The following is a 20,376-nucleotide window of genomic DNA, read 5'->3' on the forward strand; positions in this document are numbered from 1 at the left end:
ACCACTAGCCGGGTTCCCGCGGCTGCAAACCTTCGCATTGGCAGCAGGGCGTGAAAGCCCAGCACCACCACCGCCCAGCAGGACCACACCACCGGGGTGTGCAGCTTGGGATCGACTCCATGGCGACAGGTGGGAGGTGTTCTTGAGGGGAGGGGCCTGGGATGCCTCCATCCATCAGGGAGGGTGGCTTCCTCTTCCCAGGGCCAGACCCGATCCGAGTGGCTGAGAGACCTCCTCGGGGTGCAGACAGGGGTGAAAGAAGACGCTTCCCCAATCCTCCCTTCCCTCTTTCAGTGCGGCTGAGACCTGGGGGGAGGAAAGTCCCTGGGTGGAGGGGAAGTGAGAGAGATGGCCCACGCTGGGCCCGAGCGCTGGGGCGGAGCAGGCCAGGCGGCCCTGGTAAGCAGGCTCAGCTGGGCAGGTTGTCTATATTTGCATGCTGAACTCATAGCTGCACATTTTCTCCCCAGAATATAAAATTGCATCATGGTGAGGGGAAGGAGGGAGAAGAGTCTATCTGCGAGAAAAAGGGACCAGGGAGTCGGCGGCACCCACTCCCCCCACCCCACCCCAGAAGTGGGTCCATGGACCCAGGTGAGAGAAGGAGGAGGTCCTCCTGTTCTTCTCGCCCCATCCCGACCTACCTCCACCCCACAACTGAGAAAAGTCAATCATTCCCACTCGTCCTCCCTCCTGACCCACAGGGAGGGGGCTCCGTGGGGAGCAAAGGAATTCTTTCAAATCCCAAATCTAGTGATCCCGGGAAGCAGGAGGCCAGAGGCTTTCCAAGTCTCTCAACCTGTAACTTACTCTGCTCTTCCCAAGGTCCCAGCCACCCACCCACCCTGGTCATGGAAAGGTCACCAGGGAGGGGGGCACCCCAGTGGGGAGAAGAGGGAGGGTCTCCGCCGTGGAGGGGGAAGGAGAAGGCTACGACCCCACTCCAGCCTCCCGCCCCCCCACCCCCATCTTAGGAACCCTCCAGAACCCCAGCCCCTCGGGCACTCCGCCCCCCGCCCCTCCCCGGCTCTGACATCACGTCCAGCCGGGTGGGGCGAGGCGGCGCTGGGCTCGGGCTCCGCGGGCGGAAGAGGCGGCGGCAGCGGCGGCAGCAACAGCAGCGGCGGCGGCGGGAGCCAAAGAGGCGGCTCCGGACGCTGGTCAGGAACCGGGGGAACCTGCAGTGCCCACGCCCTGCGCGCTCAGCCCCGGAGGCGGTGAGAGGGGTCGCGGGGACTGGGCAGGTTTGGACTCGATGTTGTCGGGGTGACGATCTGGGACGCGAGGGCCAGCTTGGGAGCGTGCCCCCCACCCCCAACCCCAGGGGTCCGGTTCTCGGCCGGTGAGTCCCAGCGCGGAGGGCAAGCCCAGGACGGCATGGCTTCGGCCGCACAGTCCACGAGGGACGGCAATTCGGGAGCTGGGCTCAGGCCTGGGGGTTCGGATGGAGCCTGCTTCCCGCCCAGCCGGCTCTACCGGCCAGCTCCCGCCCCTCCTTCCTCCGCTCTAGCTTTGGACTGGCCTTCACCTTCGCAGGTCGGCGGGCTCTCCCCTGACCCTAGCCCAGGACCTAGCCCTGCTGCAGGTCCTCGGCCCTCATCCCCTGCTCCCAGGGCGCCCAAGCCCCTCCTCCCACCCCTCACCCAAACCTGCATCATCTAGGCAGGAGGCAAGAGAGGCCAAAGCTGGTCCGAGCCTAGGAGGCAGGAGCTGGGGGAGTATAGCAGTTAAGTATCTAACATAAACCCCTTAATTAATGTCAAATAATCCATGTCAAGATTGACACACATACATCTAGAAGCAGCACGCCAGCAGTGACACACAGCCATGTGACTCTTACACACAGTGTCTGGCACACAGCAAATCACAGCCGTCCCACCCCCCTACCACACCCCCTGCCCCCATGTGTGCCTCTCCTAGCCTGTGGGCTCCAAGGACTCCAGTCTGATAGCACAGCTGGGTGGACAGAGGGCCACTGTCCCCGAGTCTGTCCTGACTTCCCTTCCCCAGCCCTGGGCTTCAGAGGCCTCTTGAAAAGGGCAGGGACCCAGGAGAGAAAGTCCTGGCCTCGCTTCCAGAGGGCAGGGAGTCAGGATCCGGAGGATGCGAGAACCGGGTGCTCCCAGGTGGGTGAGCAGGGCGAGTCAGGGCTGCTGGCAGCATCTTCCGCTGGGTCCAGTTGTAGCTTAGGGTGCCGGGAGTGGCCAGTTTCTGGACATCGGAGTGGCCAAAGGAAGGAGGAGGGGGTGAAAGCCAGGGCGAGGGAGAAGAGGAAAGCATGAGTATGAGTCAGCCAGGGATGGAGCCCAAGTCTGTGAGAATGAGGGGAATGTGTGTGAGAGGAAGACAGCCGTCCACAGAGGGACTAGACACTGGGAACCGAACCAGGGAGAGGGCGGAAAGGGGAGACAGACAGGGATGGTCAGAGTGGGGAGATGCTGGGGAATGGACTTAAGAGGGCTTAGAAATTAGGGAGGGAGGGTGAAGGCAGGACAGCAGCAGGTCCCTAGGGGAGCTGAGGAAACGAGCCTTGGTAAGTGTATCTCATTTCTCTACACGCGTGTCTGGCCCCCAGGCTGTCAGAAAGTGTTAATTGCTCTTCCAGTTGTGGTTGCTCTGTGGGTCGGTTGCCAGCTTGTGTGTCTGCAGCCATGTATGGAGCGTCGTCATCGCCCTGCCATACACCTCTGCCCGAGACAGACCCCATGCACAGTATCCGACACCTCCCACCAGTCTGCATGTAGCCACCTCCTGGATTTCCCAGCCCCTCCTCACCCCAAATCACCACTGATCTCGGCCAACTGGGAATCCAGAGCCCTAACCAAGGCCCCCCAAGGTGGGATGGGTGGGTAGGAAAAGCTAGACTAGAAAGGGGAAAACAGACTTAGAGGCAAGGCAGAGGGGTGAGCCCATTGGGACAGAAAAAATAGCAGTGAGTCCAGCCAGAAAGGGGCTAGGGAGAATCACAGCCCCTCCCCCCGCACACCAACAGAAAGCCCCCTCCTACCCCGCCCCATCCGTGCCAGGCCTCTAGTGCCCCATTCTGCGTCTGGTCTTTCTTCCCCTCTGGCTGGCCGGTCTGCACAGCCAAGGGGGGCCCATTGTGCACACTGGACGGAATATTCTGGCCCTCAGGCATGTTGCCGCCCCTCACTCCCAGGCTGATCTGGAGCCTCTGAGCCCACTTTTCCTACTGTCACAGAAGGAAAGCCTCCCCCGCGGCTGGCAAGAAGCTAAGAGAAGGCTGTTGAGTATAACATTAAAGAAGAAATTAGGGATGAAACAAAAGACTGCCAGAACTTGGGGGACAGATATAATTTGAAATAGAACGGACCCCTCCTCCCAAACTTCCGGCCCCTTGCCCCTTCCCTATCACCACTCTTGGCTGCACACACCCCCTGCCCCGCCCCCATCAGCAATGGGAGACAAGCGGCTGTAAGCCAGGCTGCCAGCCCATAAGCCGTAAGCCGCTTGTTCCCACTGCAGAGATGACCAGGTCCTTCCTTGCAGCTGTGTAGGCTGGCCCCTCCTCTCTGCCTGGGACAGCTGCAGATGTGAGGGAGGGAGGGGGGGTGGCATTTCCTAATCCACAGGCTTCATTCTCACTTCTTAAATGGACTAGGGACTTGGACCCACAGACTAGTGAGCAGGGACTTCTCAGGAAGTATCCAGGGGACTAAGGGCACTTCTTTGGGCCCAGGCCTTGAAGGGGTCAAGGGAGCAGGGTGGCACCCACAGCTCTGGGTCAGTGGCTAACCGAGAGCCCGTCTGGTGACTGTGGGAGAAGGCCTGGCTCTCTGCTTCTGTGCAAACGATGACCACGTAGGCCTATCACATGAGTCGGCCTCAGCCTGATGGAACCTAAAGGGCTCCTCTGCTTCTTCTCATGGGGGCCTGCTTGTCCCCCCCCTCCGCCCCGTCCTGCCTCCCCAACCCCCGCACCCCCACAGGTTCGCCTGACAAAAAGAGGAATCACGGTGACTGACATACAGGACTTCTCCCTTCGGACAGGCTCCAGCCCTGAACTAAGCAGAGTACGAGGGAGACTGTCTCAGTGGCCCCTCCTCACCCTGGAGACCACACTGTGCAGCACTTCATGATTAGCCTGCCTGCAGTTGTCCTGCAGCCACCCCCTCCGCACGTGGCTCCATTTTGCCAGGCTTCTCAGAGCGCCCCAGGGAGCACCTGCCCCACACCCTCTGCCACCCTCCCAGCTTCCTCTCTGAAAGGTCCGTCTGCAGTGACCCATGCCCTCGGCCCTCTCCCCAGCATGGCTGGCTGGTCTGCCCTTTGTCGGGGCTCTGCCTGGAGCCAGCTAGGAAGGAGAGGGAGGGCGGAAGGAAGGTGTGAGGAAGCACAGAGCAGAGAATGAGCTGGGAGGGAAGGGGCTGACTTCCTGACAGCCTGGGCTCCGGTTCCTGCCCTGGTATCCTGTCCCAAGAACGGCCTCCGCCCAGGCTGCCTGGTGTTCCCAGGCAGTTCTCTAACTGCTCCAGAGACCAGGGCTGCTATCCCAGAACCAGGAGGGCAAGAGACTTCTCCTCAGACCCTTGGGAATTCTGAATCTTGTTGGAAGAGGGTGAATGTTGTTGAGGAAGGTGAAGAGCCAGCTTCTGACACATCCCACCAAGGCCAAACCACTCCAAAGGCATTGGTTGATCTGTAAGATTTCAGGACCAGGTAAAACTTCCCAGCTCCCACATCATTGAAATAATCTACACTTTAGCCCTATGGCCACTTAGGGGACAGATCCGGTCTTTCCAAGAAGGGGAGCGACCAGGCTGGCCTGTCCCTTACTCCCTCAGAGGACTGCTACCTCTTGGCCTTTCTGTGGCTTCTTACTCCCTAGGCTCCTCCCAGCCAGTGGTGGCATTGTCCTGAAGACTGGGAGGGGGCACCTAGAATGGAGGTTGCCATGGTAATAGGCAGTGCCCCGGCTGCTGAAGTCTTCTCAGCATGGACTCTGTGTGCTGCTCACTGGCTGGCCCCTTCCCTCCAGTTACACACACACACCCCACCCCCCCACCCACCCCACCCCCCCGCATCCAATGCTGCCATGGGCACATCTGCTCCCTAACAGCAAATCCAAACATGCCCACCCACTGCTCCCCACACACCTGCACCCCTCCCAGATCAGCACTCACATTTCTCACCCGCCACTTTCACATTCACACCCCCACTTCTCCTAGGGGCCTCCCGCGATCACAGAAAGCTCCTACTCACCCCTCCCTCCCAGCCTTTGTGGGTGGGTGTCTCACACACTTTAATCCCTTCCTACCCACCTCCCCGGAGACAGACACACACACACACACATACACACACGATCACTCGTATTTACAAACGCTGCTTTTCCATGTGAAAGCAGGGCAGAATAAGCCTCAATTCCACCCGCCTTTCCAGCTGAGGACTGAGGCCCAAGGTCTCTTGCACTGGAGCTGAGGCTTCTTGGGGCATCTTGTCTCTTTCCCATGATGCTTTCCTCACTACCTCCCCCAGCCCCCATTTCTAGACCCTCTCCCCAGTATCCTCACCTGCACTCCTTTTCTGGCCATTCATCAGTGGAGGGGGGGGGCTAGGCTCCAGGGCCCGCTGCTATGACCTAGATTTCGAGGCAGAAATGGTTCCTGGTGCCGACAGTCAGAGCGCATTGTTCCTAGCCCAGCCTGGCAGGCCACCGCTGGGCCCTTCTGTCTGCTTGCACCTGGGTGTACAAGGGGGCCCGCCTGTGAGAGCCTGCTTCTTGCTGTGGGGTCGTGCTGGCCCTGCTGTCGGGCTCATTGTGTTTGTCCTGGTGCCTGCCACCAAAGGCGGCTTGTTTGTTCTGGACCGTTAGGGAGCTGGGAATGGGGACTTGTCTGAACCTCTGTACAGTGACATGCCTCTCTGCCTCAGTTTCCCTACATGCTGGCCAGAGTAAGGGGTGCTAATTAGACCCCTCCCCCACCTGCCACACCCAGTACTGCAAAGCTGCCCTGTGGACAGCCTGAGCCAAGGCCACAGAGAGCTCCTTGCCACCCATTGGTCCAGAGCCAGACTGTTATTTACTACATGCTGTGTGTACATATTCAAGTTAGCTTTGGCTGCCTATGCAAGAGCCTGCTTCAGCGTGGGAAGAAAGTCCGTTTTTTGAGCTCGCCACGAGAACCTCATGTTATCCAATCCAGAAAGTTCTTAAGGTTTGGCCTTCCTTCTCCCAGTCTTAGCCACAGTTCCCATCTCTGTGAGTGCATGCAGACCTTGAACGTTCTCTGCCTTCTCTGCTAACCTTCTGGCGAGGGACGGGAAGGACCTAGCTGAGCGCTGGTCTTGCCCCGTCCTCTGTGGGGGGGCCATGCCAACAGTTGTGCCAGCAGGGCGTTGATGTAAGAAGGGTGACAGCCTCCTTCCTGCAAGACTCTCCCAAAGCTGTATCCAAACCCCCTCCCCTTGCCACCCAGCCAGCCTGGGAACCGGGCAGGGGGCCAGAGCCAGCCGCTTGGTATTCTTGGGCGCAGGGGCTGTCGGCACACCAACAAAGGCTAGGAGAGGAGGCTGAGTGGGGGCCTGGGAGTCATTGGGGGAGAAAAATGGGCTCCATAAAGGTGGGGGTGGTCCCTTGCCTCCCAGGCTCTTAATGATTACACACAGGGCTGAGAGGGCCGGGGATTGTCAGACCAAGCAACTAGGCAACCATCTAAAATGAATGAGTGGTGAAGTGATGGGGAGCTGACATGAGGGACCCCATTGCATCTGGGGAAGGATATGAGCTAAGAATCACAAATAACAGGTCCTTCTTTTCAGCTTCTCACGGTGATAGCAAACCATTTTTTTAAGGGTGGGGTTGCAAGTAGGTGGGGCGACTGAGGGGGTGGGACTTGAAGGCAATGGGTGAGAAAGCCTGAGTAGGTTGCTATAGCAACCTCCTCCTCAAGCAGGGGAATTGTTGCCAGGGTTACTGTTGGGAGGGTGGGGGAGAAGGTGTGACTTGTCACTCTAGGCTCCAGCCTAACTCCCAGCTTCTGAGTGTCTTCAGGTCTAGCCCCCTTCCACCCCTAGTTCCGCCTTCTCTGCCTCCAGCCCGGGGCCCCGCTTCCCACCTTCTAAACACACACACCTGTGAGGACTGAACCAGGCTCAGTTCCCTCTCCCTTTGTTGCTTTCCGCCACAGTCATGACTGAGTACGGGAGCCTCCTCCAGGACCTGACTAACAACATCACCCTTGAAGATCTGGAACAGCTCAAGTCCGCCTGCAAGGAGGACATCCCCAGTGAGAAGAGCGAGGAGATCACGACCGGCAGCGCCTGGTTCAGCTTCCTGGAGAGCCACAACAAGCTGGACAAAGGTGGGGAGGGAGCCGGGGGGATCTGCCAGCAGCCTGTGGGCCCAAAGCTCCTATACCTGTGGTTCTCAACCTGTGGGTCACGACCCCTTTGGAGGTCAAATGACCCGATACATAACAGTAGCAAAATTAGTTACATAGTAACGAAAGTCATGTTCTGGTTGGGGTCCCCAACCACATGAGGAACTGTCTGAAAGGGTGGCGGCATCAGCAGGGTTGAGGACCACTGTTCAGACGACACATGCAGCACACTCCCCTGAGCAGTTGGACTGAGAATCCAGGGGGCCTCCACAGTGCCCCTCCCTTGGCGGGGGAAAAAGGTTTAGATACTACCATGCCATTGTCACATTTACAAACCCACTGCCACTAAGTAGATATTCCAATTCACAGAGGTCCCACACAGGGCGCCCAGCTGCACATCTTGGCAGGGCAGCGTGATCTTTCTCCGAAGGAGTGTCGACCCTGTAGCTGGCAGCCCAGTGCTCACCTGGCAGCGCCACCAGGGCTGTCACATATCCAAGGGGACTTGGGAAAATTCTGCCCTCAATTCCATCTGCCCACTAACTTTCAGGGGCCCTTGTATACTAGAACATAAAGATACAAAAAGTAATGCCATTTGAAATGTAAAGCAGCAAGATCACACCTTCTCACATTTTCTTAACTGCTTGGAGGTAGACTACTGCCACAGGCGCTAACGCAGCCCCAGCCCGCTGGGGGCTTTCAGGAAAGAGTTCACAAGACAAGAGTCCACGAGGGGCTAGGCAGAGACCATGTCACCGGGGGAAGGGAGTGGCTGGGCTGAGAGAAAAGCGAGGGGTCCTGCTTAGCCTGGCTGGGCACAGGTCTGTCTGTAGAGGGTCTGGAAAGAAGTTACTAATGCAATCGGCGTGAACTAGCTCTGGGGAAAACTTAATTTTAACACGTGCTTGTAGAAGGAACCCTGGCGGCATAGTGGGCTGTGTGCTGGGGGGCTAACCGCAAGATGTGCAGTTCCAAACTCTCTCAGAAACCCCAAGGACGGATTCCGAAGGAGCCTGTGGGGTTGCGGGGTCAGAGTGGACTGGGTGCCAGTGAGTTTGGGTAAACCAGAAGACAGGCATCTGGAAGACACTGCACACTCGGAAGACTCGCGTGTGTTGTATTCAGAGGGGAAGGGTCGGGAAAGAACTGTCCAGGGGCCGCTGAAACATGGCCAGGCCACGGAGGTCACCCTTGTGGTGGGGGCTGTGCCTTCTTCATATAATCCACCCCTACAGCCCTTGTGTGGAAACCGGTGCTCCTTTCCCCCCTCCCCAATGGGACCTGAAAACAAATCTCCCCTCCAGTTCGACCTAAAAGTACTATCTAGCAGCTTCCCTGATCAACTTGCTCGCCCCCCCTTGTGGACCAGCCCTCTGCACTGATTCGAGTGCCTCAGCTTTCTAATCCTCGCTCAGTGGGTCCTCTGGTAGTGTTGCCTACTTTCTGAGCAACCTGGCGCTGGTTCCGGAGCCCTGGCCTGGGAGAAGAGTGGCAGCTGGCCTGGGTGGCTCAGCTTTGATCCCTGGGTCTCTCTCCTGCCTTCCCCCAGACAACCTGTCCTACATCGAGCACATCTTTGAGATCTCCCGCCGTCCTGACCTCCTCACTATGGTGGTGGACTACAGGACTCGTGTGCTGAAGATCTCCGAGGAGGAGGAGCTGGACACCAAGCTAACCCGTATCCCCAGTGCCAAGAAGTACAAAGGTAAGAGGTCAGGACCTTGACACAGCAGCCCCCGTGTCCTTGGCAGACTTGAGTTTGTAGAGTAGTGGCTGATGCTCAAGGGCCTACCAGGCATCTCCCACTACTTCCCGCCTTGGACACACCCCCCTTTTGCCCTCAGACATTATCCGGCAGCCCTCTGAAGAAGAGATCATCAAATTGGCCCCCCCACCGAAGAAGGCCTGAGCAAAGGGGAGGAAGAGGAAGGTTGGACCTTCATCATACCACTCCCTCCCCCCCACCCATTCTCCAAGGGAGGGAGCAAGGGCACCTCCCCCGACCTACCCTCTTACTAACCTGGTCCTAAACCCCTACTGTGCGCGTTGTGTGTGCGTGTGCGCACGCTCTAGCTGTCTGTGTGTCTAGCTCATCTAGTTCCTCCCTGTCAGGGGCTGGGGGGTGGTCAGGGAGGGCTTACATTTCCTCACACTAAAGGAGGTAGGGGCTATTTCTACGCAAATAGAAATTGGCACATTCCCCTACTTCCCTCCCTCCACTCCTCCACACATACCTCTGAGGTGTGGGAGCATCAAGGACCTGCATTTTTGTACAGCAAAGAGCTGAGGGGGTGTGTGGCTTGGCAGAGGTGGGTGAATATAAGCAGTGCGGAGAGGAGGTGGTGGAGAGGCCACCCCCCCCCCCACACACACACGGAAGGGGGAAGGGAAAGCCAGCAACCAATGTTATGTGCCCCACATAGGACTGGAGAGTTGAGTTTCCAGATGTTTCTCGGGTGGGAGGGCCTGGGCACCGACATGTCCCTTTTTGCGTCCCTCTCACATGCAGAGGATGAGTACGAGACAGGAGTCTCGTGAGAGAGGACTACTGCGCTCTTTCCTGGCCCCAAAGCCCACAGTGTTCCCGGCATTATCTCCCCACTCACTCCCCCACAGCACCCTCTGCCCTGGAGAGACTCTGCTGGGGGCATGCACCACTGAGCCGAGACAGGGAGGAGGGCAGAGAAGGGGCCCCTTTCCACTCCTTTATTCCTACTCAGACTGTTGCACAGACTGACCCTGAACCTGGGGGAGGCTGGGGAATGAGATCCTGAGATTATAGCCCCCAACCGGCCCTCCCCTCTCCAGGGCCCCGATGTGGTTATTGTGGCAGCCTCCCCTGGCCCCTGGTCTGAGACACTCTCAAGCCAGAAGACAGGGGAGAAGTTATCTAGTTTTCCTTTGCACTGATCCCCAGCCCTTTCAATCCAGGAGTGGGAGTGGCAACCCCTCTCCCCCACTAACTATCCTGGCCCCTTGGGCTTGTGGAAGCCGCCTAACCCCATCACTACAGTGAGTGACCCCAGCCTCCTGCCGGTCCCCAGATGCCCCTCCCCACCCTGACCGTGCTAACTGTGTATACATATATATTCTACATATATGTATATTAAACCTGCACTGCCATGTCTGCCCTTCTTTGTGGTGTCTAGCATGAACTTATTGTCTAGGCCAGAGGAAGGGGGGGGGGAGAATGCCACAGTGAGGGGAGTGGCAGAGTCAAACTGCTACACAGTCCAAACAAAGAGCGCTTTCACAGCACAAAACCAACCAACACACTGAATTCACATTCACTCGCAAGAGTATTTAGAGAAGGTTTAAGCTAGGCGTTTTTAGGATAGGTCAGCAAAATGTTCAGCGGGTGGGGAGGGCTAGCTGTTGGAAGAGGGAAGAAGCCAGACTGGTTGGAGAGCACCCTCCACTCCTAGCCCAGCCTGCCTGTCCTGTCCCCTCTGGCCACTGCTGTGGACACCTGCCTTAACACACACACACACACACACACACACACACACCGAGTACTCCACAGTTTTGCCTTAAAGGACACCTTCCCAAGTTTCCCCAGCCTGTCTGGCTTCTCCTTGACAGAGAAAGAAGAGTGAACCCAGTAGTCTGATCCTCCGGAGGACAAGAGCAGCTTCTTGTGTGGAGAGCAGAGGATGACATGCGAGGAGAGACAGGGTCCTTTTCAGCGGAGTCTAGCAGTTTCTGTGTGAGGCAAAATAATCTCCAGCCAACCAACCTCACCCTCCCTTCTGCCCCTGTACTCGTACTGCTGTTGAGACTGCTCCTATCCTTTGCTCCTGTCTGCAGTGTGTTCTAACCCTGGAATAAAGGTGATTGATTGTACTGTATCCCCATTCTGGAATTTCTGTGAACGGCCAGGATTTTGGAGCCCTTGGATGACTGGGAAGGGAGGGGGAGCAATATTTACCTCCACGTCTTCCATTGTAGCCTGGGACAGGGGCTGGGGAACACACCAAAGATTCTACTGCTCTCCCCTAAGTATCCCTGAGCTAAATGGGACCTCTACCCCCTTTATAATAATCTTCCATCAGAGCCCGAGCACTGTAAACATGGGTGTCTCAGACCAGTCTCGCTAAATTTCTACCAAGCATAGGCTAAGAGGGCAGAATCAGGCCTCTGACCAACAGAGGGCTAATGATCATATCTGAAGGGGGTGAGGTAGGGTGGGGAGCCCATCATGAATTAATGGCTCACATACACACAGAGCATGAGGTCAAAGGGAAAGAAAAAAGCTTTACTGAGAAAAAAAGCAACAAACTCCGGAGGGCGTGGTTTTCAGCCCACCCCACTAGCAATAGACCACACAGTCGCCACATCCCCTACCTCAGGGAGGCAGCGCAGGGACCAACATCTGGTCTGAGCTGCTAGAAACTGGGTCCCCTAGGAGAAGGAGTGTCCAGGAATACCTCTCTCCCTCTCTTCCCTAGCCTGGTCAAATGGAATCAGACTGCCCCAAGACATAAAACTCCTGACTGGATCTTACAGAAGCTGGGAGCAAAGAGATAGAGGCGAGAACCACTGAAGAGGAAAAATCCCACTGGGTTTTCACACTTGGTGAACAATGATAAGACAGGTGCCCGAGACATAAGGAGGTGGACAAGGTGTCAGGCCCAACTGGGAAGGCTTTCCTCTCACTCCTCCAACAGGAAGGGATCTGGTGGCTTGCAGAATGAGGGTGTCCTCTGTCATGCATGCAAGCAGAGGGTGCTGCAGTGAGGGCACCCTTCCTGAGATAGTTGTCAACTCTCACAGATGGGCCGCCCTCTGGGAAAAGAAGCCTTTCTTCTAGGAGAAGCAGGAGATCTGATGCAAAGACGTGGAAGGAATCTCCTTCCCCCACTCCCTAAAACCAGGGCAGAACTGAGGAGTCTTCCATGTAACAGCCTCTGAAAACTAAAGAGATGGATCCCCATCTCCAATGGCTATCCCATAGAGGGTAGGGCTGTCCCAAGATGTCACCTCCACATCATTACTCTGGTTCAACTCTCTTTAAGTCCCTTTATTGCATTCATAGAGAATATATGTCTTTAAACTTTGACAATAACTTTAACTTGATATATCGAAGTCTGACTTTTTTAATATATTTATAGATTAAAAAATTAGGCCTCTAACATTGACAGGGAGATTGCTGCCACCACACAGTCTTTTTGTTTTTAAGTAACAGAAGATGTAACTTCTTTCCTATTCTTTCTCCACCTCTATCCCCCTTCTCCTTCTGCCTTCCCCCAACCTTCCTCACCAGATCTATTTTGGGATGAGAGGCTGAAGAAATGAGCGTGAAGGATATGTATTCAAGTGCAAAACACTGTGCTAAGTCATAGAATGGGTGAGGTGGAAAGGAAAGGGAAAAGTGTGGGGTGGTAGGGGCACTAAGAACTTCCCAGAAAAATGGGACCCTAGGATGGGATCCTGCACGGGGGGAGACACTGTCATAGACTTTAAAAAAATAAAGGAAAACGGGCCAAACACCTAAACCAGAGTGTGACACTCCTCTCCCCAGCTCTGCCTTGGTAGCTAACAGCCATTTGCCCCTCTCCTCTGCCCTCCCCACAGCCCAAGAAACAAGGGAGATTAAAGAAACCCCACTCCCCACCCCAAACCAGTTAACAAAATAGGCTCCCCCACCCACCAAAAAAAAAAAAGGCATCAGGAAGGCCTTCCTCATTCTCTGCTGAGCCCTGCGCACCTTCCCAGAGAACCCAACCCAGGAGTCAGCCTGCACTCCCGGGCGCTCTGGAACAACAGTGCGACCCCTCGGGTCATTCTTCTCCTGGGATGTCTGTCTTTCCTCTAAAGCAAAAGGTCCAAAGTGCATTTCTGCTGAATGTTAGGCCTGGGACAAAAGAGAGATGCCCCAGGCAGGACCAGCTCGGTAGCTCCAGCCGGTCCCTCCCAGTGTAAGGCCTCAGGACGGCATGCACTGCACCCGATCAGGGCCCTCCTCTTCGTCCGATGTGTCTGAAGAACTAGGAGAGTCATCGGAGTTCGCATCTGTGGCCTCAAGCCCAGGTTCTCGCCAGCGCTGTGGAATAGTAAAGGCTTGTTAGTAACGTCTCTGGGACGGGGACATGCGTGTGAGATCTAATCTAGAATTCCAATGTCAGCCAATCTCTGCAATAAGTTTTTTTTTTTTAACTCCACCAGTCTTTGCTGGCATGAAAGCAACCACAGACAAACCACAAATGAGTGTGGCTGTGTCCCAATAAAACTATTTACAAAATGCAGGCACACTTGCTGACCCTTGCCCTACAGCCCTTCCCCACCCTGGTGCCTTTGCTTTTATGAAGGGAGCAGCTGGGTATGGCCATGAAGAACCACCGCCCCTTTCTGCTGGTAGCTCTGCCGAGGCTCCGCCAGGGCTCTGATGGGATGGGGGACACAATGGTAGAAACGCAGACCACCATGCAACTGTTCCTCCAAAATAGTGAGGTGTGCACAGAAACCGTTTTTTTTCTCCTTTAGGGGTGGGGATGTCATTGCCCTTGGGAGCTCCCTCCCCCCACCCAGCTTACCCTGTGATGGCGCCTCTGTCTCAGGTGATGCATGAGGAACCATAGCATGTGGCTGTCGAACAGGTCAGTGTGGTGCAAGCTATCTTCGTCCCGCTCCCGCTTGTTCTTCTTAATCACCTGAAACCCAGATGGGTAGGAGCAATGAACAGGAACCTTGGAACTGACAGGAGGGTAGGCGGTCTATCCTAAGGACACTTTCCTCTGGGAGTGCTATTATGCTTAAGTGGTTCAGCCACTGAGAAGATGGAAGGCTGTGAAATGGAAGGATTCTTCCTAAAGATGCGCCCAGCCCTCCTCACAGCAGCAAGTAGAGCCATCTCATGCAGGTCCTGGCCTGGGGCTGCTCCTAGAGAGGGAACGACAAGCATGCAGAGGAGGGGCTAGAGCGGTGCCTTCAAAACACTGGGAAGCAAGTCACTCCTGCCCATGGCAATGACAGCTCCTACAGGACGGACAGAAGGAGAAAGAAAAGAACTGCTGTCAATCACTTACATCCTTTAAGCCGGTGAGCTCAGTGGACGCTTCAGCCGTCGGGGCCCAGATCTTGACATCATGGTCTAGGCCGCTAGTTGCCAGCACAGGCAGATGAGGGTGAGGTTCAAGACAGTTTACCTGGTTGGAAGGAAGGAAAGCCACAGGCTCAGCATTGTGTAACTAACACAAGTTTTGAAATCATTTACCTTGAACCAATTAACTGCCCTCAATCAGGTCTAGTGCAGCTGCTGGAAAGGCAGGCCCATATATATTGAGTCTAGGCCAAAGGGCCTCCTGGGGGTGGAAGAAGCACTGGGCAAAGACTGGGTATAAGACCAGGCCCATCCATCATTTCCTACCTTTAAGTCATAGGTGGCCTGAACCTCAGACACAGCCCTAGGAGTGGGTGACTAACTAGCCAAGCTTACTGCTGGATTCACAAGAAGGCAATGAGGTCTAGATGACCCCACTGATTCTAAGATTCCAAAGCTCCAACTTGCCCCAGGCTGGGAAAAAAACAATTTAGTGACTTTCACCAAGTGGCAAATAAATTTCTGAAGAAAGCAGCAGCTGCTGCTGCCGATCCCCTAGAGAAGAGTCAGAGAACAGTTCCATTTATTTACGGCTGGGTAGAAGAGGCTGGGCTAGGGGCAAGGAGGCGGGTGGAGACTCGCTCACTGCCCCGAGAGCACAAGATGCTCAGCTCTAGGGCTGCACATGACAGGGAAACCGCTTCCTGCCCTTCCCCCATTTCCACCCTACCCGCCCACCACCACCAGGCTCGGTCTCTAGCCAACTTCTGGATACATTTACTCTGCAAGGGAAATGAGCTGTGGCAGGTGCACCTGGCTCATGTAGCTTACCTTCAGTGGGAAGGTACCCATGACCTCGGCTGTCTTAACGAGGGAAGAAACACAGGGCAGGGCAGGGCAGATCCCTACCGGAAGAACTGGTCCCAGATTACGTTGCTAAAGCATTTTTAGACTTTTAGTCAGATGAGCGCACAGAGAAGGAACTCAGGAGGAAAAAGGTGTGGTCCCAGCCACTCCTCACCTCATCCCACCCATCTGAGACTGCCACGTCCAATACTGGCAGCACAAAACAACTGGCAAACAGACCCTGTAGTTCTGGACCAACTCCGCCCCCCTCCCCACTCCCCCCTACCCCCCCGCCCACCACCTGCACATGCAGAGGATAGCTTAGACGAAGCCAAGGGCAGGCAGAGAAAATAAAGCCTGGACCATACAGTTCAAAACTTCTTTGGCTTCCATTTTATGAGTCAACAACAAAAATGCCCCCTAAAGACGGAAATTAAATCTGGGCCTAAGAGTAAAGTAGAAATCCCACTCCTTTCTCCTCGGCCCACTCCAGCTATCAGATCAGAGCTCACAGTAAAGTTTCTACCTCAACTCTTCACGCAGGAGGAGGTGGTTCCAGCTTGACCCCAAAGCATGAGGCAACAGACCAAACCTCCACTGCAAAAGAGAGGTGGCAATGAACACATACAAACCTGAACCCACTCACCCATCTCTACTCTGAGCTAGTTCTGCCGGAAGTGTGCACAGGGAGCAATTCCTCAGAATGCCAGATGAAGACTATAGCAAGAAGAACAAGATGCCACACGGTGCTGGAGCTGGAGCAGACAGTGAGAACGGGCAGAGAAGAAACCATCCCTGTTGGAACCCTAGAACGTATCCTGTCAGGAATGCCAGAGCAAGAACTCAGGCTGAGAGGCCTGGGCTCGGGGGATACAGGGAGAAGGGTAAAGCAGGAATGTGCTTTTGGGAGTCTTCCCCACTTTGGCACGTCCCATGAAGATGAATGAAATCAAGGGGGGTTCCAGGAAACCTGGGCAAGGTAGACAATAATCGCTAAGATCCTCTCAAATTCTAACACTACTTCTTAATCTAGAACTACATGCGTCTCTGTTGAGGCTTGTAACTGGTTAGCCCAGTGCTCAGAGGTTGGGACAGGAAAAAAAAAGACTCCTGCGCGGAGCACAGAGAACCGTGTGAGGACGACAGAACATGCGGTTTGTGTGGAGGAAGCATCTTTGTTTCAGCCCCACTCCTACGACCCCTAAGACACAGACAGCCTGAGCCCGCTCCTCCCGAGGCGATGCAGTTCCCGGATTAATCATCAAAGCCGGCTGAAAAGGCATGGCCTGGGAGCCCTTCTGGAGCGAGCCTAGCCAAGAGCTGGCCTAGGGGACTACAGTCAGTTCTCCAGCTCTCTGGCACAGCCTAACCGTTTATGAGCAAGAAAACCCCCTCTTTGTCCCCCCCGCCTCTTTGCAGAATTCTCATTTGGCTCTCTGAGGTGTGCGGTCTATTCTAGAGGCCCTTACTGGAAGAGTAAGAAATGAAGCAGAGAAGAGACACACCTGCAACTTTTAGAAGCCTCTCTACTTGCACACAGGCCATAGAAGCCCTCAATCTCCAAAACACTTAAAGAAACCACAAGAAAATTTGAAACAGTTCCACACAAGAGCGAGACACATGCAAGAAGGAACAGGATTCTGAATGCAAGAGCTTGTCTGAAACTGCTCTCTGGGTAAACAGCAAGAGACGACCGGGATCTCTGCGGCTCCCCACAGCTTAGAAAAGGATGGAGAGGAGGAACCACCAAGCTGCCTCTGAGGTTCCTCAGAGGCCTTGAGTAATCACTACTATTTTGGTCACAAATAGCATCGACCTTTCCTAAACTCTGTCTCATATACTCTGGGTCCAAAAATCTTGCCAGAGTTACTGAACTCCTTCCAAACTCTGGGTCTCAAAAAAGAAAAAGAAAAATGAACATGGTCAGCTAGATACATCTGAAGTGCTGACCACTCATTGTAACACATAAGATCTTTGCTTTTACTTTTTGTCTGCAGAATGCAAAGGACAAACAGACTGTGATTAATCATGGATTATACAGTAGGCAGTTCAGCTTTTTTATTTAAATGACACATTCTGCGTCCCTGCCACACACACCTTCCGTAAGCATATTGGACTGTAAGCACACTTCAAAGTGCAATCAGCACACAAACAACATTGACCACTGGGTCAGCTAACGCACAAACCATTCTGACTGTCCCAATGAGCCAAGACACGGTTAGCGCTGTTAGCCTCAGCTCCAGGACCCAGTCAAGCTATACTTAAGAGGGGACATTTCTGTTAGTAGTGCTTTTCGTTTGAAAAGGGCCCAGACCTACACATGTGTTTCCTCACTAAGGCAGTGAGTTTACGTCAGCCATCCTTAAAACCCCATTTTCTTTTCACTGTCTCAAAGGGGCAGACGACAGGAAAAGGGAGAAGATAACCCAATGAAACCTCAATAACCCTAGACTATAGCCATACCGTTTCCAGGTAGCTGGCTGGAGCCTTACGGTGGTCTGATAATATCCTACACAATGAGCACTCCGCAGCCCGGGACAGCAGCCCTAACCTCCATGACCGGAGAGCAATGCCAGCCAGCCCAACACACCATACTCACCACGCCGCCCTTGTCCCCCTCCATGAACTGAATGATCTGGCAGGATGACTTCTCCCAGAGGAAGATGTGCCCGCAGTCACTACCGCTCACCACAAACTCACTCTTGGGGCCATAGAAATTGACACCTTTGACTGAAATGACAAACGAGGGAAACAAAACACATGAGGGCTGGCATCAGGCTTCTCTCACACTGACCTCCCAGGGAGTCTAGTTATTCATACTCTACACCAGCTGAGAACCGAAGAATCTGTTTGTTTCACAAAACGAGGAATGTGTAACAGATAGGGATACAATCTACAGTGTTTCACTGGGATGAGGAGTCTGTAGTCTTTTAGAAAGTCTCCATCTTGATTCGTCTATCAGGCAACCACCAGCCTAACATCGTCCCCATGTCAAGCTGAACTGCCCCAGCCTCCTTAAAACAATTCTTGGTGTGTGTACGACCTGAACCTGGTGGAAATGCCATTGCCCATCAGCAAGAGCATCTCACTGGGCTGGCCACCAGAACACTGCAACAGTGGTCTTCACTGTCCGCAGTGAGAGAAGCCAGAAGATTGCAGGGCAAACCCACAGCTTCAAACTGGCACCCTTTTGTCTCCACGAGGGCTGGAACACAAGGTCAGGCTTTCCCCCATTGCTTTACAAGTTCTAGAAAAGGAAAACAATCTAGTCTGATTTATGACAGCTACCGGATAAAAGTGGTACTAACCAAGGGCCTTGATTCCCCCATTTTTCCTGCATTTTGGAACCATTTGGGGAGCTTTCAAAACCCTGGGGTTCAAATTGCATCCCATACCAATAAAAAGAAATGAAATGTGCGTGATGGGAAAAAATTGTTATCTCTGAAACACTATCACGAAAATTCCAGTGAGCAACAGAGTTTGGGAACCAGAGACATAGGAACGGGCTCCTGTCTTGCTTACTTCCCATTTTAGGTGTTTCGGTACCACTGACTGAAGAGGGTTTTCCCTAGCCTCCTAACAAAGTCTTTGTGCTATCGTGAAGTTATTGGGAATCATAATCATAAGAATAAATACTCAAGCTTGTCTCCAAACATCCAAATCAAGGAGAAGCAACATCATTGCGGCATTAAAAGATCCTCCTGAGCGCTTTAGACACAGCAGATTCCCAAAGGCTTCACACCAACTGGGGAACCACCTCACACTGCTCACATCAGCAGGCAGCCAGTCCCCTTTCTTTACGTAGTTCAGCTGTGCACAGACTGAAGGAGAGAACTGTGGTTCTGCAAGCAAGCACACAAACTGGGCCATGGAGACCAAGGAAGACAGCCTCACCTGTGGCATTATTTCTGTGGCCCTTATATCGCTTAACATACTGGGCCCCGTCACTGTGAGAGGAGTTGAACAGGTAAATGTCTTCATCGTTGTAACTGGCCAGGAGCTCTGCCAAGAACAAGCACACAGCAGTGAAGGCAAAGGCTGAAAAACTGGGACCAGGAGCTGGGGGGTGGGGTGGGGTGGGGCTTCTTGCCAGCAGTGCCCCCTCCTAAGACCCAGGTATAGCACCCATTTTACTCAGAAAGGCAGGCAAGTCAGTTGTATAGGACAGGCTAGGAACACACTGCCAAGCTAGGCGTGGAAGAATGCTCAGAAAGACCGTGACTATGAACTCGGGAATGAATCGAAGACCTAAGAGCCTATTCAGGCAAGTAGCCCAGGCTCCAGGACAGTCCTGTCAAACATCGCCTGCAGCTTTCTGCAAGTGGTGGCTGGCATCTCCACGGGCATCTGCTGCATCCTCCCACTACGTGCTCCCCATCACCAGCTGCTCCCCAGCTGCTCCTCCTGGAGCTAAAGCCCAGTGGTGAGCTCTGGAGGCACATGCCTCACTGGTTCAGCAGCTCCCTGGACGAGGGGCGTGCCAGCCTAGGAGCTGGGCCCTGCTCACGTACCTGTGCCGTCGTGGCTGTACACAAGACAGGTGATGTTTGCTTTGGACTCACTGTTCACCTGCAATAAGGAGCAGATACTGACTGATGCCCCACCCCCCCATTTTTTATATCACCTTCAGGAAACAGGTTTTCCTTCAAAGTCTCCTATATTTTCTCCAGAGATTGAGAGAAAAAGACAGAGACAGGAGTGCAAGCCCAGTGAAACAGGACCACCTCAGGGGAAGACGCCTAAGGTCCCTGCTGGCTGTCTCCGTGTGCTGGGCATTTTATACACAGGCTGCATGTTAAGGTCTTGCGATCATGGCACAAGGCAGTTACCGTTATCTCTATTTTGTTAATAGGAAAACTGAGGCTAAGGTACAGTGGCTGCCCCCAAGGCACAAGGTTGGCAAGTGGGAGAACCAGGATCCAAATCCAAGCTCTTCCTACCACGTCACTGTTCAGGGGCAGCCGGGAAAGCTTGAAGTCAATGGTCCTCCATGAATCTTACCAGGTGATGAGGACAGAATTTCTTGAGCACACCATTATTTTCGTTCTCGTCAATTTTCCTCTGGTCATAAATCCTGTGGAGAAGGAAGTATGAAAATGTCAAAACACATAAGCTAATCTCTCCAAGAGTTACAAGTGAATATAGCAGTAA

General features: G+C 54.3%; 2 protein-coding genes across 4 annotated transcripts in view; one reads left to right on the forward strand and one right to left on the reverse strand.

The window, feature by feature from the left end:
• The first annotated feature begins 1,056 nt into the window (after nt 1–1,056).
• Nucleotides 1,057–11,188, forward strand: PEA15 (proliferation and apoptosis adaptor protein 15). Of its 2 annotated transcripts, XM_075563657.1 has the most exons (5): nt 1,057–1,217; nt 7,149–7,322; nt 8,890–9,045; nt 9,185–9,270; nt 10,923–11,188. In XM_075563657.1, exons 2-4 carry the CDS (start codon nt 7,151–7,153, stop codon nt 9,247–9,249), a joined length of 393 nt encoding a protein of 130 aa, XP_075419772.1. In that variant the 5' UTR covers nt 1,057–1,217; nt 7,149–7,150; the 3' UTR covers nt 9,250–9,270; nt 10,923–11,188. The 2 variants fall into 2 exon arrangements, with proteins under 2 accessions (XP_075419772.1, XP_075419771.1); XM_075563656.1 differs by having other exon boundaries at nt 9,185–11,188.
• Nucleotides 9,779–20,376, reverse strand: part of DCAF8 (DDB1 and CUL4 associated factor 8) — a 57,519-nt gene continuing 46,921 nt past the window's right edge. For both annotated transcript variants that reach the window (XM_075563655.1, XM_075563654.1), the window contains 7 exons: nt 20,227–20,299; nt 19,737–19,794; nt 19,120–19,227; nt 17,825–17,955; nt 14,366–14,485; nt 13,874–13,990; nt 9,779–13,383 (listed from right to left, as the gene is read on the reverse strand). In XM_075563655.1, the coding sequence (XP_075419770.1) occupies nt 13,267–13,383; nt 13,874–13,990; nt 14,366–14,485; nt 17,825–17,955; nt 19,120–19,227; nt 19,737–19,794; nt 20,227–20,299 (724 nt within the window). In that variant the 3' untranslated portion in view covers nt 9,779–13,266. The remainder of the gene's footprint in view (nt 13,384–13,873; nt 13,991–14,365; nt 14,486–17,824; nt 17,956–19,119; nt 19,228–19,736; nt 19,795–20,226; nt 20,300–20,376) is intronic.

This window comes from Tenrec ecaudatus, chromosome 1 (assembly GCF_050624435.1).
Source record: "Tenrec ecaudatus isolate mTenEca1 chromosome 1, mTenEca1.hap1, whole genome shotgun sequence".
NCBI classification, from domain to species: Eukaryota; Metazoa; Chordata; class Mammalia; order Afrosoricida; family Tenrecidae; genus Tenrec; species Tenrec ecaudatus.

Bases quoted from the DNA above. Each gene is read 5' to 3' on its own strand.
- PEA15 (XM_075563656.1), top strand. From the start codon at position 7,151: ATGACTGAGTACGGGAGCCTCCTCCAGGACCTGACTAACAACATCACC. The intron at 7,323-8,889 runs GTGGGGAGGGAG...GCCTTCCCCCAG, and splicing joins CCACAACAAGCTGGACAAAG to ACAACCTGTCCTACATCGAG. The intron at 9,046-9,184 runs GTAAGAGGTCAG...TTTTGCCCTCAG, and splicing joins CAGTGCCAAGAAGTACAAAG to ACATTATCCGGCAGCCCTCT.